Below are 19,745 nucleotides of genomic sequence, written 5' to 3' on the forward strand. Positions count from 1 at the left end.
GTGTGTGTGAGTGTGAGTTGGTGGGGCGGGGCTGGTACGCAGTGTGTAGTGGCCTGTAGGGGCGGGGCAGCTAGTGTGTGTGTGTTGGTGGGGCGGGGCCGGTACGCAGTGTGTAGTGGCCTGTAGGGGCGGGGCAGCTAGTGTGTGTGTGTGTTGGGGCGGGGCCGGTACACAGTGTGTAGTGGCCTGTAGGGGCGGGGCAGCCTGTGTGTGTGTGTGTGTGTGTGTGAGAGAGCGCGCGCGCGCTGTGGGGGCCGCGGGGCACAGCGGGCGGCCGCCGCGCGGGGGCGGGTTCGGAGCGGCGCGCGCGGCGGGGCCGGTGACGGTTGCCCGCCCGCCCGCCACGAGCGCCGGGCCCGCGGCCCGTGTGTAGCGCGGAGGATGGCCGGGGAGCGGCTGCTCCTGCTCGCCGCGGCGCTCGCCCTCCTGCCGGCAGCCCCGGCCCAGAGCGCCTCCGCGGCGGAGCCGGCCCCCGCCATGCAGGGTACGGCGCGGGGCACCGCCCTGCCCGGGGCGGGGGGGTCCCTGCTCGCGGGGGCGGGCCCAGCTGCCCTCCCCGCACGGGGCGTGGCCCAGGCCGCCGGCCGCGCGGAGCTGCCCCCGGGCCCGCAGAGCCGGGCTGGGGCCCGCGCCCTGGCTCCTGGTCGGGCTCTGGCGGGCCCGTGGCGGCCTCCAGCCCCCCCGCTCCGTGCGCGGCAAAGGGCGGCAGGAGCCGCTGTTAGCAGCCGCCTCCCGGCCGCCTTCAAAGACCAGGCCCTAGGAAATAGGGGCGTGGGGGCCATGGCGTTTGCCCCCCCCGGATGAGGGCGTAGCAGTACGTGCGAGAATCATTGATTAAGGACAAATCACGGGGCAATATTTGCTTAATGCTCAGCTGATTGTCTGGGGGAGGATAAGAAACCAAACGAAGAATCCCCTTTTCGGGCTGAAGCTGTTTACAGCCATACGCTGCTATTTCCTAGTTTACATCGTTTTACTGTCTGGACTCTTCATTGGGCAGGTTGAGCCATGTATGTTAAAGATCATGGGCTTTGTCATGTAACGTGTCTGACTTTCAATGGGGAAAACCCCCAGAGACATGGGGTTTTTGTCATGGAAGGTATTACGCCCATGGTGAACATGCGTCTGGCGGTGATAAAATACAGCCACATTCTAAATGAAAACACAAAACCATGTGCATCGCTAAAGGCTCTTCCGAATAGTCTCTAAGGACCTGCTCCTTCTGCCTTTCAGTTGGAGATGGATGGATCAGATCTATAACGCCTTGTTTCAAGATGGTTAATTGTATAGCACATGTAATGTTTGGAGGGAGCTTTCTGTGGATATGGGGCTGAAGAAACAAAAATATGGGCAGTACCTGAATCCACAGGAAGAGAAACCTGACTTCTTCAGACATAAGAGGGCACTCAGCTGCGCATTACAATAAAAGGCATTTGTTGTACTTACAGCAAATATAAACCCTATCCTGCAATCAGATCTGCTTGGGTGAACTTATTGAATTCACTGGAGATATGTGTTGTCTCAAAGGTCTACCAATATGTAGCCCCACTGACCTCAATAGGTCATGTGCATAGATTCAATGGTTTTGAAGTTTAGTGTAGGCTTGTAAAAGGAGCTAGTAATGTCAAATAATTGTTACCAATAGAGTTATAGAAAATTGGCATGACCTACTAATAAGATGCCTGATGTGTTTAATTGCATACATATTTCCCAAACAGATGATATTATTAACTGTGAATGAATGAAAAGGGAAAGGGTGTTTATATACATAACTGAAACAAATGATAGGGATCTGGTGTGAGAACATTAGATATACATTTTTAAAGTGGTGGATGGAGATTTAGTCCAAGAATTAATGTCTTACATATATATTTTCAAGAAGAATGTAACGGCCTAAGAGAAACAGTGTGACTATGGTACTAAAAATAACAAGCATGTTCTGTTGTTAGAGGTCAGGTGTTAAAGCTACTAATCTATCACATCACGCAGAACACATGGGATATAATGTTCACATGTTTGGGGAAGTGGCAAGGCAAAATAGTGGTTTTGAAACTTTAATGGATTGAGCCTCTCTACCAGCAAGTGGGGTAGGGTGCAAATTGATGAATGAATCTGACCAACTCTCTCCCCACTCTATTTGTCTCTGGCAGTTAATAATTTGTTTTTTTTTCTGCATTCAGTTTCTTCATTTCATTCTCTACGTATTTATTCAGATTATCTTTTATCTTGATTCACATTATTGACAGAAATTTAAGGAAGTGGTTAATAGGTTGCTCAGTACCTCTGGAAAGCAGGTGATAGTAGTCTTAAATCAGGCTACCGAAACCAAAGGCTTTCAAAATGAATGGAGGCTTTACTTTTTTACACTGGTAAATATTCGTTGCTTACATGTAGCTTCTGCTAACACTAGCACTGGAGCACAACAACATTATTTTCCTGTCTGTTTACTGTGCAAGAACTTGCAAGATTAAGACCAAAAAGTAGATTTTCCTGCTTGGAGATGGAATGAACTATGTGAATCTATGACTTTCTCTATCCAATTTTTCTATACCTTTTTACTGAAAACTTTTTTTCTTCAATATTTAGGCACTCCAAATGAGTTCAACAGAAATGAAAAAACTAATATGTTGTCTACTTCTGTTTTTTACTAAAGATTTGTACTTTACAATTTTTATTTGTCCTGCCAAATTCCTGCCTAAATGGCATTCTTAAAGTGGTGTTCAAATCTTGGGTTGGAGGGTCAGGATGAACCTGTTGCAAGGGCATCCCTTACCTGCAGTCTTTTCTGGTTTATATTGACTATGCCCAAAACATGATCATCATGTCAAAAGTTCTAGGGTTAATGCAACCATGTAGAAGGTAATGCTGTGCCATTTGATAGAACAATGAATCTTAAGGAGAGCAGATGGCAGCTTGCAAATGCCACTGAAGCTTGTAATTGTTCCGCTATACTTGATTCTAATATTTAGAACTATAGTCCACAGGTACAGAAGATGGGGAATGCCTTTTTTCTTTATATATTTAAGAAATTGGTACATGTAATATCTATGACTTTTAAGTTCCTGGCTGACAGCATTTATAGTCTGTCAGCATTTTTTGTGTCATAACTCCCATTTCAAAAGATAGAAAGACTATCTGATAATATTATGGACAAGAGGATACAGTGTCAAGTCACATCTGATAGGTCTTCTGCTCCAGTATGATTTGCTATTCTATGAAGGTTTGGAAGAAATTTAAAAGAAGACAGCTGAGTACAAATCAATATTTTCTTGACAGCCCAAGTCCTCTTCCTCTCTTTCCAATTTACATCTGTCCTCCAGAGATGACAAATCACAGTATAGTCATCAGAGGCTTTCCAGCTTCTAAATTACAGTATCTTTTTTCTAATTTCACAGACAAAAATTGATTTAATCAGTCTTCACCTATTACCTGTAGGTGTTTGCTAGGTAAGGCATAGGCATAAGTTAAGGCAATAAAGCATGAGCCTACAGGCCTGTATCCAGTCAGACAGTAGTTTTCAACCTTTTAAAATTTGTGCACCCCTACAAAATATCAAATGAAGGTGCAGACCCTTTTGGAAATCTTAGACATAATCTGTGGACCCCAAGGGTCTGCGGACCACAGGTTGAAATCCACTGCTGTAAGACATTGGCTTAAGCAGTTAGCATAAGGCTTTGAGGCCTGTGAACTTCGACATGGGACCAAATAAGTGAATAGACAGATTTGGAGAGATTCTAAATTACTGTGGCATATTGGTGGCTAAAATGGGAATATGAAATCAGCTCCCCTCTCACCTCAAGGTGTGGGTCACTGGGCCCGATGCTGCTACTTATTCAACTTTAGGTACCTTTAATATTACAAACAGTTCAATTTACAAAGCCCCCTTAACACTTGTTAAATTTTAAATGGCACAGAATCATCCTCTTGTGAGATTCTGAACATAAATGACTAGTCAATAACACCAAATGAGAATGCAGTCAGGGTGTAATGAGGCTGATGTCTTACATCACCCCACTCGCATCCTCACACAGTTAAAATGATCATGGAGACTAGTGGTGGGAGACAAGTTGCTATCTGTGAGGGTCCTACCCTGCCTCTGGCATGCCATGTGAGTCTGATGGTCAAGGACTTAAATACCCCTGCTTGAGGGGTGTGTGCATGCGCGTGCGTGTGTGTGTGCTAGTTACTGTTCCTCCAAGGAGGACAATACTCCCTCTGTTGCGGAGTTGGTCAGCTAAGTACAAGTAGACGTAGTATACTAGAGGCAGAGAAACAGAAAAGAAGAATAACAGCAGAGGAAAAGAGGAAGTCCTGGAGTCTGGAAACATACAGTGTTTGTGACAGGCACGGCATTCTAACTGAGAGATTAATTTGGATTTCAATTTATATTTTTATTGCAGGTGAGTTACCTGTTGCCCGGGTTTAAGCTACAGGGGTTGCCATTGTGGACCCTTCCCTGTTTGGTCGCCAAACTTGTTGCTTGATCTATGGATTTTGAGTGTTGCAACCTGGCACGTCGGGGTTCCCAACTGAACAGTAATTTTAATAATACTGGGCCTGATCTTGGGCCGAGAACCTATCAAACCTCAGAGTGTTAACTGGGAATTCTTAAGTAATCAATATGAATACTAAATACACTTGGTTTGACTTTGGACTTGCAAATCCTCTCTATACTTGAGTAGGGGTAAGATTAACTTTTTTTTCTTCTTATCAGCCTTGGCCCTGTTTTGGGTTCCTTATGATTGTTCAGCTGTACTATGAAATTTATTTTTCTCTCTAGGTCAATCCTTTGAGAAGCTTAAAACTCTCCATAAAACAACTTTGTTGGAGAATTGATCATGCAAGAAAAGTTCTTCATCTTCAAGGGCCAGATCTATATTATGTTGTGGACTAGACCAGAGCTTGGAGCCTGATGGTTTCTTATATGGATACTGTCCCCTAGCTCAGGTTTTTATCTGGAAGACTTACAAAGCCTCAGTTTGAGCCAGTGGACTCAAAGTACACAGGATCAGTATCTTCATTGTCAGGATAGCTTCAGTCTGTGGTGGTTGAGTCACAAGATTGTGTATTCCTGTGAGCTGCAGAAACAAAGAAAGGGTCAAACTGAACAGTTTTGTGTGATAGAGTGCCTTGCTCAGTATCCTAACAATACAAGGAGTCTTGAAGGCTATAATCTCTCTTCGGAGTCTAGGGGATCAGGATGGAGGCTCTCATTTTAGTAAGAAGCAGGAAATAGAAAGCAGGTACACATCATATTTGACATTGTAGTGGTGATGTGAAGTATCAAAAACATAAGACTTGGAAGCACCAAGTTTCACCCATCAAAATTATGAGCCAGCAGATGCTGATAGTTCTTCAGTTTGATTTGAATGGCTTCTTAATAGACCACATAGCAGCTCACCACAATATTAAGGCTGATTTGATGTAGCCAAGTCTTGGAAAATATGACTTACATGGTGAGATGTTCATGAAACATTATGAAAGGCAGGAGAAATCCAGAAGTAAATCTGTGTCTTTTAGCAAGAATCACAAGCTACCTTTAGCAAATACAGAGACTTGCACAATTTTTTCCCCAATGGCCTAGACAAGAACCTAGAAGCTGTAGTTGATACGTCAGAGGAAGAATTTTGGAAACTCATGCTGATAAGTGGCAGTCAAAGGTCTAAGTGCTAGGGTTTTCTGCTGGTTGAGCTGGAAACTTGCATAGATCCTTTGTGCATCAATGGAAGATCAGTTTAAAATTCTTAGGTTGTCTTTTTGCATCTTTTTTTTCCCAAAACTTCCTTTTAGTGGCTATCTGTTAGGCAGAAAGGACAAGTAAGAATTTCTTTGGTGAAGCCATTTTTCTAGTTTCACATAGACAAAATACTGCAGAATTATCCTTAATTTTCACTTTGATTGATCGGTCCATCAGCCCTCACGTCATTTGTGTTGTTCTAGCCAGTCCTTCAGCCACCCGCTGGCCAAGCAGTCAGTGGCACCGGACACCTGATTTGTCTCGTGCACCGCAGCCCAGAACCCCTGAGCCATCCGCCAGCCTCAGTGCCACCATTCCCGACATATTCTTAATTTTTTTTTTAAATCAATTTTGAATTTGTCTAGGGTCACAAGGTTACTTTATGGGTCTTTATGTCAAATCTTTGATCCTAACAACATTATTTAATATTTTGTTTATGTCTAAGGGGCTTTCAAAATGTACCTGGAGGACTATGTAGGCAGCATAGAGCAGGAAAGAAAAGTATATTACAATATCTATAAAGTCAACAACAAGGCTTGACCAGGTTTCATTAGAATTGTTCTATAAAGGCATTTGGAATGTCTTGAGTCTTTGATAGGATGCTTCGATGCAATACATTTATTAAAACGCTATACAGAGTTCTGTTCATTCCTCCACTGACTCTTTGTGTCTAGAAGTCTGGTCTTCTGCAGAAGTAACTTCATGCGGATGAGTTCTCCAGGTACTGCTTCAGAGATTTTCGCTTTACCTTTGTTGGATTGCTTCTTAGTTAAGGCAGTCCTAGATTGATAACAGCCAACTTTATAGAATGAACAATTTTTTGTTACTTAAAATGTTTTGATGACATTTGTAAATTGGATTTTATCAGTCCAGAATCCTACATTTTCTCTTGATTCTGTTGTCTTTTTTTTTTTTCCTTGTGTTTAATTTTACAGTTATGTGGTTTCACAAGTGAGTGATTACTGTAGTGGAATTTCTTATACTGAGAGAGATGACACTTACTGTGATCTTGAGCAATCTTTTTGGTTTTCTTTCTTCATCTGCTGGCAGAAACACTCAATCCAACATCCCCAGAAGAGTGCAGTCTAATTTAAAGAAATAATATTTGAAAGTAGGAAAAATTCCTGATTACCTGGCATGGTATGTAATTCTAAACGTCACATTTCTTTACTCCATTATTAGGGTTCTGGAAAACAGTTGTAAATTTCTTCTCTATTTTTCATGCAGAAGTTAAGGGACTAGCTTTTCAAAAGTGCTCAGCTCAGCCTCCAAATTAGGCACTTACATTGAAATGGCCAGATTTTCAGAAGAGATCAGCACCCAGCGGCTGCCATTGTTCATGTTAATTAGGTGACATGAAAGCTGACAAGTTTTGAAAATCTGAACACTTCATTTGGGTACCTAAATCAGAGGGGCTGGTAATGAGATTTTTGAAAAACTGGCCTTAAACTTCCAACTCACAATTACTTGAAATAAAGAGAAGTTATCTTATTTTTTGTTATAATTTCATATTTTAACTTTGCAGTGTGCTTTCTTTCCCCGTTTGGTGTAATGTGAGGTGAACACTTTTAAATACAATGCACAGGGCACATTTATAAAATAAAAGAACACCAGTCTGTACCTCAGCATTGACATTGTCTAATTTAAGCGTTATGCTCAAGAACTAATTTTAATTTTAAAAGTGTTTTTTTTCTTTTAGCATTGCAACATACTTTCGAGAATGTTAAACACATAAAGGTAACTCTAATTTTGGGATTTTGAAAATAAATGTATTTATTTATTTCTGTTTTTGCCCACAATGTGCTAGGGTCCTTTCAAACAGAAAAGAAGTAATTGTCCCTGCCCCAAGAAGATATGCCTAACAACATTTCAGTATAATTTGGGTTTATCAGTCTTCTCATTTCTTATTTCTCTAAAATAAAAACAAAGGAAAATACTTTACTTGTTAATTACTACTTTTCACTATTACAATGTATGCGATAAGTCTAATTCTGTTGCTAAGAGATTTTTCCATTGACTTCTATGGGAACAGGATCAAGTCCTACACTGGGAGAGATTGAGAAGAAAGGAAAATTTGACATGTTCTATGACAAAATAGTCAATTAATTAATTAGGTCCCGGTCCTGCAAAGATTTACACACCTGTTTAACTTTAATCTTTTCAGGATCAGGGCCTTAGTAAAGATGCTTATTCTTTCTACTAAGCAGGGTAAGTGTTTTCACTAAGTGACACTTTTTTTAGGTTATTCTAGAATGTGTGCTGATTTTTGTTTCTTTGTTGTTAGTGCTTTCATTTCTATTTTAAAAGAAACATTGGTGCCTTGTGGGAAAAACTGAAAAATACTGTATTTAGGAACAGTTCTGTTCATATATAATTTTCTGATTTTCACTTTATTCTGTATTAAGAAAAACAGCACCAGTATTTTCTTTCTTTCTCTCTCTCTCTCTCTCTCTCTCTCTCTCATCCCAATCCTTAGCACACTTGACTTTGCTTAGATTGTGAGCTCTGTGGATATTGCAAATTAGAGTGGTTCATCTGCAAGTCACAGATGATATAGATGCAGAATCACTTCCAAATAGAATATTTTCAGACTTTTTCATGTGGCCCCACAGCTCTTCAAATACATTTCTGATATGCCTTAACTTCATGCCTTTTTGCTGGAGGCATAAGTTGTAAACAACATTGACTATTTCAGCATATTAGAGTAAGTTTGAGGCAGAGAAATTTGCTGCTGAAATAAATATTGAACCGTTTTAGAGTACGGAGAACAAATTTTCAAAGAGGTCTCATCCCAATCGCTAAATGTATGTCTTCAATTGAACTTCTGCATACATTTATTAATACCTAAATTTTTGCATGGAAAAAATTCAAATTTATGTGTGCAAATTGCATTTGTCACTAAAATAACATTTTTCAGAGTAACAGCCGTATTAGTCTGTATTCGCAAAAAGAAAAGGAGTACTTGTGGCACCTTAGAGACCAACCAATTTATTTGAGCATGAGCTTTCGTGAACTACAGCTCACTTCATCGGAGCTGTAGCTCACGAAAGCTCATGCTCAAATAAATTGGTTGGTCTCTAAGGTGCCACAAGTACTCCTTTTCTTTTTGTAAAATAACATTGTTAGTGCAAAGCTACCTAGCTTGCATGTGGAAAAGTTGCATGCGTTTGAATTTTTTCACATGAAAAACTTGAATGTGAACAAATGCATAAGCAAGTTTAGATAGATGTTAGCCTGCTGATGTATTGTGACCATTGCCTATCATACTGACCAATATTATCTCATTTTTCCTTGTAATCTGGCTGTCTATATCCATCTGTTGTCTCTTGTCTTATAGTTGATTGTAAGCTCTTTGGGGGAAGGGACCATCTTTTTGTTTGATGTTTGTACAGTGTCTAGCATAAAAGTGTCTTGGCCCTTGAATAGAGTTCCTAGGTGCTATAGTAATACAAATAAATAATAATAATATAATAAATTAAAAATAGAGGCCACATATAAAAACAAGGCCCTACGTAGCTCTGCAGTAAATTCTTTTATCGCTAGATTTGGTGTTTCCCTAGGAGTAAACTAGCACCAAGAAATGGATTTTGAGTTCTGAATATTTGAGTTCACAAAAGTTTGGTCATCAGTTAAACCCATATCAGGCCTCTGACATCAGTCAGACAGTAAGGTGGAAAAATTTAAGCAGACATTGAAAATACAGTTGTGAATGTTTTGGAGCACCATCACAGAGGCTGAGTTATGCACCTACCATTTTTACTGAAAGCAAAGAAAACTGCTATGAATTACTCAGCAAAATGCACTTGTCATGCTTGGACATCAGCAGACTATTCCAAATATGGTTGGGGTTCAAAAAGAAAAGTGAGTAGAAATTAATCATTTAGATTATGCAGAAGAAATAAATACAGACTTTGTCCCTGTGTGTCAGAAGTGTTAGGGGCAGTGAAATAGTTTAGTAGGGAGAAATGATATGGTTCTTCAGTTCGTCAGGCAAAGAAAGCTCAGGAAGAAGCTTATAGAGTTTTATAATGGATCAAATATATGTAGTGTCACTGATTGATTGAATCTTTGAACACTTGTACCAAATTTACTGTGGTACATAAAGACAATGTTTAAATACAGGAAAAGGAAAGTCATCCAATAGAAATTATAGATGCTAAAACATCCAAAAACCACAAGAATGGAATAATAATAAACTTTATTTGGTATGGGGTTTTCATACAAATGTGTCTGAAAAGGCATTGTGGAATTAATATAACTACAGAGTGAAATAGATAATAAACAAGACAGTTACAGAATTACAAAATACACTTCTAGCTTATCCTTCCTTGACAAGACAGGAACACAACATCTTTCTTCCAAAATTTCATGTACTTTTCAAAGACATATCCAACTCCCAGTCTCCCTTCCTAATGTATTTCTCTCATGCTGCACATACTGGAAGATTTATAATAATTTTAACCCCTTTCTGTTCACAGTAGTTGGACTGCCTGCACCCGTTGGCAGTTTCAACACATTTACCCTTGTGTTTAGATTATTATAGGCAGAGCTGAAAGATGCCTGTGGTTAAGATTGCCTCACACTATCTATTATAAGCTCCTGTTATCAGGTACTCATAATTTTGACAAATTTGAAGTTGAGCCTGAAATTTTCAATGCTAGGTGTTTTCCCCAGCCTCCGTGTTTTTGAAAGTTTCAGCAAAAACAGTTCATCTGTTTTCAAGAAAGTGGTCAGGGGAAATATATGTTGTTTGCCAATGTTAACAAATTCTGACAACTATTTTGTTGAAAAGTTTTAGCGTCACTGTGTTTTGGATCACAGACTTGAAATTTGCAAGGGGGTCCTCCTGGGGTCAGAGAGGTGCCTTTTGCTGCCCCTGTGAAAATTCACTCAAATTTGGCTGAATTATAAGCAATATTACCAACCTCAAGCATTCAAAAAGCACCAAAAATCACAAGTCTGGCTTAAAAATTATGAGTTTTTTAAAAATAAAAAATTTGGATTTCTTTTTATTGGCTTTTATGCCATTGGGGTTCACATTTCAAGCTTTTCTCTGCAACCGTATGGGGGCTTTTCTGGAAGATATCTGCCTCATGTATTTAAAGTCATTAGTTGTATAAATTGGAAGGTATGCAGTGAATCAGACAGGGGACTGCATGCAGATAAAGGATTGTCTCATGGTTAAGGCGGGTGAGTACCATTCTGGATTCTATCTCAGCCTCCATCACCGAATTTCTATGTGAGACCGGAAAAAGTCACTTAAACCAAAATTTTTAAAGATGGTCCTTAGGTGTTCCCCATTTTCTGGGTGTCCAATATGAGACGCAGGGGTTGAATTTGCAGAAGTGCTGAGCACTCATACCTGCAACTGAAGTCAATGGGTGCTGTGCTTTGAACATATAATGTGCTATAAAAATGCTAAGTGCGCTGAAAAATAAGGCTCTAGGTACATTGAGGGGGACACCCAAAATTAATGGACACTTTTGACAATAGCTCTGAACCTCAGTTTCCCATCTGTGAAATGGGAATAATAATATCACTTCACTTCAAAGGGCATTGTGAAGATAAATTCATTAATGTTTTTGAAGCGCTAAGACGCTTCAGTGATGAATGCCATAGAAAAGCCCATGTAAGAAAATGAATAGTTCTGTATTTAGTACAGGGCTTAAATGGCGTGCAGTAAACAACGAATGGGGTCGCACATTGAATGATGAGGATAAAAATAAATACTGAATAGCTACGTATTCAGTACTTGATCTTATACCACAAAAGTCAATAGGAATCTGAACTCTCATTTCAGTAGTAGCAGGATCAAGCTATGAATAAGCACCATCCATCCTGTGCTCTCAGTAAGGCAGAGGCCCTATGAAAAAAATAGTATGTGGTCATATAATTAAAGACTACACAAGGAGGCAAATTGAAGTTGCATAGGCAATCTTAATTCTGGCACTTCCTAATTTTTGAGTGCTTAATTTCCAACCTTGGGATTCTTTTTTTGTGTATGAAGTACACACACTACTATGCAAATAATGGAAAATGTGGTTTAAGATCGCAAAATGTTAAGTATACAGTTCTGAGGATGTTCCCAGATGTCAGGTTCCCAGGCAGAACCACCACGGTATTTCCAGTTTTAACATTTTAGCGAGCTGTGACGTTGCCAAAGACATATATTGACCTTATATAGCGGGAGTAGAAGGGAGGCAAAGTTACGATTGTGTGTGGTACCACAAATATCTGAGATCTGTGTTCTCTGTTGTTTGGAATCTCTCTTTCTCTCTCTCTTTTTTTGGTAACCTTAACTTTTAATTTGTTTGCTTTGTTTGTTTTGTTTGGTTTCAGCTATAATGTTCTGATTAGGTCATATTATTTTGTCTGGAAATCTGCCTTAATTATTGCCCCAAAATAATGTGGACTAATATGAAGAAAAATTTTGTTATAATGACATGAAAGTCACATTGCAATTACAGTTATTTTTGTGCTTAACAGATCAGTGTGCATCCAACCTCATCTATCCAGGTTTCAAGCTTAGGAACAGACAACTTAACAATCTATGGTAAGAACTCCTCGCTCGCATTCACAACAATGTCTTTGCAGATCCTAACTGTAAAATTGCATCATTTAGATTTGCGGTGACAAGATCTGTTTCAAAGCAGCTAGCTCTTGGGGAGCTGTGCCCGTGCCCATATTTCAGCATTCTAGAACTAAGAGTAGAAAAATCCCCAACTTGCAGGCTTGCAAAAAAGAAACTCCATGCAAATATCCTACATAATTCATTTAATAAGGCAGGGTTACATTAAAAATGTCAAAAATCATAGATTTTCTATAAATATGAAAATCATTAAAGTTATGGCAAAAGTCCAGATATAGCTGGAATTTGTTTTACTCATGATATAGGTGAAAGTATATTAGGCAAATGTGCACCTGCAATTTTTATGAGTGCACTTTATAATTATTCGATAATCTTTTATAGAATCTCGTACAACCCCTTTTGGGTCAGAAGAGAAGAAGGAAGAGAAAACCCTGAGGAGCCTCGTGGAGATTCTGCAGGATATGATACAAGATGTTCCTACACAGCGCACACCAACTGAACGAACCATCGTTACACCCAAAATAGTGAAATCATATGTTGATGAAGGTATTGGCTCTCTTTGGTTAAATGTGGGCCAGAAACATGGTGGAAAGCCACAGAAGTCAAAGGAAAAGGCTGCTGTTACAAGAAAATTTACCACATCTACAGCAACCCCATTTTGGAGACTGCGAACTGGCACTGAAGTTTCTGTTATTTTACACTCTAATGAGTCTTCTCGCTCAACAACACCACTGAAAAAAATATTTATTACATTTAAAAATGTTATTTCAAAAAGAAAAAGTAAGACTTTTGATCAGTTAACAAATGGATCCCTGGAAAATCTAGTTCAGTCTTTAAAGAATGTAAAAAACCTCAAACAGAAAACTCTAACAGAAACAGAAACCATCACCAAAGAAGCAGAAAACCTGAAACATGTTGCAAAGGTGAAAAAGATACATGTATATGACAAAATGAAACATCGACCTGCTGGTGAAGCAATCTTGGAAAAGGTTGAAAAGCTAAAAAAATGGTTACAGAAGCCACCAGATTATGTTAAACAAAATCCACACCTCAAAGAGTATGTTGAGTCATCTGAAAACTATATAACGAAATCTCTTATGCTGGAAAAAGAAGCAGAGGCTTCACTAGGTCAGCTGTATCACCAACCTAAACCTTCACCTCCGAAAGAAAAGGTAGAACAGAACACAGAAGTAGAAGAACAGGACACAGCAGAAATCAGAAAGTTAAGAGCATTTATTAACCTGCTGTATGATTTTAGTCCTCAGCTAACTACATATATTGATAGTTCTGACAAGAAATATGTCCCAGAGGATATTAGTGTAAAAGCTATTGCTGTTCTTGATGCTATGAAACATGTTTTCTGTGGAAGTCAGGCAGAGCAAAACAAAAAAGTGTTGAAGAAGTTGCTAGAGGATGATATAAAGCTTTTAAACATAGTTCTTAAGAACCACGAATAGACTCTTAAAAATAGTTATTTATTGGTGCCCTTCATTGCATTTACTTAAATTTTAAAGATCAATTTTCTAGTTCGTCATTGTCATCTAGACCTGATCTTTGCTGTAACAATATTCATCTCAGTAATTAAACACCATTTTTAAAAAATTGTTCATTTTCAGTGTTTACCATAACGGATTGTTGAGCTTGGATAAGCTTATTCTGTTGTTAAATTTGTGTTGGCATCTGAATGAATTACGCTTAGATATATTGTTTAAAATCATACAATTTCCTTTTGTAAGGGTTGTTCTGCACTGCTGCTATAATACATACCAGTTAGTATAGAGGGCTGAAGTAAAGCTTTTAGTCTTTTAATGTTTATTTGTTAAAGTTATATAACATCAAAATAGATCTACACTCTTGGGCTAGTGGCTCTCAACGATAGGAATGCAGTACTCTGGTACTGGATAGTGGTTCCTGTAGCTACCAAATAAACGTCAAGGAACAACCCTTGGCTCCCTTGTTCACAAGTAGAGAACGCGCTAACTGCAGTCAAACTACCATGGTTCTGATACATCAGGAAGGAAGTGGGTTGCAAAGGGGGCCTCGTGGACTACTCCATAAGAACTTGAGAACGGCCATACTGGGTCAGACCAACGGTCCATCTATCCCAGTGTCCTGTCTTCCGACAGTGGCCAAAGCCAGGTGCTTCTGAGGGAATGAACAAAACAAGTAATCATCAAGTGATCCGTGCCCTGTCACCCATTCCCTGCTTCTGGCAAACAGAAGCTAAGGACACCATCTCTGCCCTTCCTGACTAATAGCCATTGATGGACCTATCGTACATGAATTAATCTAATTCTTTTTTGAACCCTGTTAGTGTCTTGGTTTTCACAACATCCTCTGGCAAGGCGTTACACAGGTTGACTGTTGTGTAAAGAAATATTTCCTTTGTTTGTTTTAAACCTGCTGCCTATTAATTTAATTTGGTGACCCCTAGTTCTTGTGTTACGAGAAGGAGTAAATAACACTTCCTTATTTACTTTCTCCACACCTTTCATAACTTTATAGACCTCTATCATATCCCTACTTAGTTGTCTCTTTTCCAAGCTGAAAAGTCCCAGTCTTATTAATCTTTCCTCATATGGAAGTTGTTCCATACCTCTAATCATTTTTGTTGCCCTTTTGTATACCTTTTCCAATTCAAATATATCTTTTTTTGAGAGGGGGCAACCACATCTACACACAGTATTCAAGATGTGGGGCGTACCATGGATTTATATAGAGGCAATATGATATTTTCTAACTTATTATCTATCCCTTTCCTAATGATCACAACATGCTGTTAGCTTTTTTGATTGCCGCTGCACATTGAGTGGATGGTTTCAGAGAACTATCCACAAGGACTCCAAGATCTCTTTCTTCAGTGGTAACAGCTAATTTAGACCCCATCGTTTTATATGTATATTTGGGATAATGTTTTCCAATGTGCATTACTTTGCATTTATCAACATTGAACCCTACTCATCATGGGAGCTCTCCTTTATGGGACCTCTTTCTCCATGGCTCAAAGGAAGGAAGCACAGGAGAGGTGCAAGTGTGGTCAGTGAATCTGTTACCACGTGGGGCTCTGGACAAAATGCAGACACAGACCCATTATATAGGGGAATTTCCTAGACTGTAGGAGCTGTGCTGGTACTCTGGGCTGGAAAAGGGATGATTTTTCCCCGTCCTCCAACTTCAGAGGATATTCCTAATTCAAAGCTTATTTATTCAAGTTTTGTATCCAACATTTGACCCCAAGTGAATTTTTTGTATGACAAGGCTGATATCTCTTGCCTTTGTTTGCTGGAGCCCATGTTTTTCTTATGACTTAATTTTTTTTTAAGGCTTTTGAGACTTATTTTGGAAAGTAAGCCATAATGAAACGAGGTTTCCTTGAACATTCTTGGTGGCTTCTTCCTGCCTTCCCCATATACCTCGTGGCCTTTGAAGAGGAGATAATCCAAATCAACCATGTTTTCAGGTTGGGACAGGGCAGCTGTTCGGACCTGCAACATGAATCAGTGATCAGAGAGATTTATCTCCTGAATTCTGCTGTATAGATGCTGCTTACAGAGCCATATTTTTGCTCACTAGGTCCCAAAAGGTCAATGAACTTTGAGATCTAGAGGATGAAAAGCCAAGCCTTGTGAAGTGTTAACTAATCAAAGGCTCCAACCCTTTTTTCACTTTACTAAGGGGAGCTTGCTCTCTTCTGATATATATGTGCAAGTTGTTCTTAATCAATTCAAAATCATTTATATTTTCTGCTGCTTGTGCATAGGCACTTGCTGTTCTATATTGTTTCTGTTTTCTCAAGATTTCTTTTAAAATAACATGAGTTCTTAAAGACTTGTCAAATACTGTTGTTTCTACTTTTCTGTATATTTTTCATCTGTGCATGTTAAAAACTGTTTGAAAATTGAAGCTTTAGAGTTTTTTGGCATATTGTCCAGAACTTCATATTAAATCCCTTTGATCTTATAGATTTGTTGGTTCACTATCTCTGATGTGGAGTTTCTTACAGCTTTTTCTAATGAATCTCGGATCATACCATGATAGTACTGATCTAACAGTCAGACTACTGCAACATGTTCATTATTGGTCTTTTAGTAGTATCCACTCAAATGATGAAAAATTTTAAATACACTTGAAAATATATTTCTGGCTTTTAAACACATCCATTCATTCTGTTATTGATTTGGGATATTCATTTCAAATATCAAAGCTTTGCTATTTGGTAGTTTGTTTTTCCCTCTAAGAAACCAGAAACAAGAAGTTTGACCAAATCAGCAGTTGGCTGGACTTATTGGCTGGGCAGGTAGTGTCTTCCTAAGTAAATGTTACAAAGAAATAGAAAAGTGGAAATGGAATGGAAAAGCAAAAGGCACCACAGAAGACAACAGAGTTTAAATCCTCACTGTCATATGACAGGGCTTTGTAAATGTTGACAGTATAGGAGAGAAAAGTAAAGCCAGTAAGGTCAAAAGTTGCATTGTCATGGGAAAGTTCAGAAATAGAGATTACTTGACAGATCAGAAGTTTGTTGTCTAGCATGGACATAAGAGCTTGTTGAACTGTTTTGTTATGACTAATTGTTATGAATTTAGCTCCTTTTTCAGTTAGTGAATTATTCACATACCAAGCCTGGTTTCTTTTTGTTGTTGTTTTTTTTTTTTTTGAATGTACAGAATTTGTTGTTCATAAGTAGTCATTTGTAGACAGGATAAATAATTGTCAGCATGTGGCCTATTTACAGCATGTTCACACTGAGTGTTTGCTGTTCAGTATTCATAGGCTTGATTGTCTTTGTCTTATGGTGTTAATGCTGCTTCTTGATTGAATTATTGAAACTTTTTAGGCAGGAAAATAATGAATAGAGGATAACAAATACTGCACTTTCTACTACAGATTTTGGACAAATAATCACTTGTGATAAATTGTATGAACGCTTTTGGGTTTGTAAACATTTTCACGTGGCAGTTGCTGAATACGTGTGATTAAAGGAAAATGACTTCATAGCAAACTGAACTTATTTATGTTATTCATGAAAATATGAATGAAATTAGTTCAACTGTTCAACCAGCCCTAATGTGGACTTGATCTTGCTCCCATTAAATTTAATTTTTGCCTATTTTATTTAATCAAAATGATATAACTTTTTATAGGGGGTAAGGAATATTAAGAAAAACAAAAGATTCCTTCCAACCAATTTTAAATCAAAAGTTTGGAAAGTCAAAAATGATGATTCCTACAAGAACTGCCTCTTTGCCTCTTCCTTGTATAACTGTATAGGCTAGTACATTTATGCTTAGATATATATTTCTTAAACAAAAGCTTTTCATAGAAAGAATTAAGGTTTGTTGACTGTGACATCCCGCCAACTCAAATCTATGCCAGGGTATTGGACACTTTGTCACTGTACTCGAACTCGTGTTCATTGAAAGCAACAGACTTCATCTTCATAAGGAACTTTCTTTTTCCTGTAATAGATAAACAAACTTATTACAACACAAGAATACATAAATCTCCCTCACAGCATTGCACAAAATGTTGTTAACCACCTCAGCAACATTAGCAAATATTCAGGTTGAAAGATGTGCAGCAGTTAAGTGTGATGTGTTCTGTTTGTGTGGGAAGCATGAGATGGGGGTGAGCATGAGCCTTGGAAGGGGTGTTTGTAGTGGCTTGGTAAATTATATTAATATATTCAAGAGAGCCGAGGTGCTACTCTAATACTCTAAATACCTTTAATGATGTACTCTTATTATCTTAACCTTTATATCCATTAGAGGCAAGGATTGGGCTTTGCTGACCTTTTTTTTTTTTTAAAGGTCACATTTGGGGAAATCATACATCTGTATTTCCTGCCAGATTTTGTGCAATCCAAGATCAAAGATTTTGATTTATTGATTTATTGACTACAAGTTTATAGAAAGGTAGGACAGTAATTTCATGGGGCTGGCTTTTGAGGTTTTAAAATATTCTTTACTATTCCATGGCTTGAGCCTACAAAATGCTGAGCAGTCTGGCCCTGATCCAGCAAAGCACGTAAGCACAGGTTTAACTTTAAGCACTTTATTCCCTGAAGTTAAGCATGTGCTTAAATGCTTTGCTGGATCAAGGACTGAGTATTCAGCACCTTCCAGGATCGAGCTCCTGATGTCTGTGATCTCTTGTATAGAAATGTTGTATGTGGAATTTTCTAGGAGGGCCCCTTTTAATATTTAGTTTAAATGTGCTAACCATTTTTTCTGTCTAAAGTTACCACCTATAAATACATTTTAAAACCTCCCCTTTAGTTTATAAAAACGTCAAAAAACAGATGAAAATATAAAATCAGTATGAATAAGTACACATAATCTTCTCTTTAGCCATCATGTGCATTGTCCCATAAAAAGTGTCTTCCAAAATAAAAATAAGTTTCTGTTGTATGGGATTTTGTGCATTAACATTCAGATGTGGAGTTTGATGCCACTAAAGAGTCATACAATTGGTAGTGCACAGTTTATATTGTACTGGCATAGCAGAATGATTTTACTGTATGCATTTGGGGAACACAGTCTTCTCTGTTTATCAGGCTATTTAGATGTGTAATCATAAGCCACTCTAAAAGTAATTATGAAATAGGGTAATTATTAAGATGTCACCACCATATGTTCTGTAATGATTCAGTTGAAATCCTTTTATTTGACAGACAGAAACCTGTTAGCATGACAGAGTTAACTTAAACCTCTAAAAGAGAGACATCTCTACATTTTATTGTAAAATCATTTACAGATGAATTATTAGATAAGACTTGAAAAGTAGGATACACCAGCATTGTCCTATACTTCTACTGGGAAAAGCAGAATTCTGAAGAATGAAAGGCATTTCAAATATATCATTTAAGGTGAGGGCTTTTATTCTGCAGAATGTGGCAATTTTTTATGATTCGATCTAAAATGCGTGAATTAACCAATATATTAAAATCACCAATGATACAAAAATCTTAAAAGGAAAAAAACAGTCATAAATATTTGTTACCATTTTATGGATTTTAAAAACCTTTAATTGTTATATTTGTTTTCTAGGAATATGTTTACAAATTGGAGTAGGAAAACCTATTTTAAAAATAACATTTTATGACTAACTATAAGTGATATATAATGTTGATCCATGTATGTACTTTGTTTTTAGTGTAAATACTCTGTTTGTAAATATCAAATCAACTCAATAGGTATTTATTGAAAAAAATCAGAAAGGAAATATAATATTAAGGGAAATTCTTTAAATTGATATGCAGAAGCTGTTGGCTGTCATTTTTTTACACCAAGTGTATCCAGCTTGAGCGATTAATGTTTGTATGGTCGTTTATAACTTGTGAAATTATAAAGTAGTAAAAGTATGTTTAATACTCAAAAAGAAAATCTTTACAGAATTTAATTAATTAGCTTTTACACC

General features: G+C 38.2%; 2 protein-coding genes across 2 annotated transcripts in view; both read left to right on the top strand.

The window, feature by feature from the left end:
* NOX5 (NADPH oxidase 5) overlaps positions 1–19,745 on the top strand; it is a 93,094-nt gene that overhangs the window by 38,554 nt on the left and 34,795 nt on the right. The gene's annotated exons all lie outside the window — the stretch shown is intronic.
* On the top strand, positions 300–17,221 carry LOC102937340. The gene is made up of 4 exons (XM_037911617.2): positions 300–484; positions 7,437–7,474; positions 12,224–12,290; positions 12,708–17,221. The coding sequence occupies exons 1-4, from the start codon at positions 382–384 to the stop codon at positions 13,781–13,783; spliced, it is 1,284 nt and encodes a 427-aa protein (XP_037767545.2). The 5' UTR covers positions 300–381; the 3' UTR covers positions 13,784–17,221.

The sequence above is a fragment of the Chelonia mydas genome, chromosome 10 (assembly GCF_015237465.2).
Source record: "Chelonia mydas isolate rCheMyd1 chromosome 10, rCheMyd1.pri.v2, whole genome shotgun sequence".
NCBI classification, from domain to species: domain Eukaryota; kingdom Metazoa; phylum Chordata; order Testudines; family Cheloniidae; genus Chelonia; species Chelonia mydas.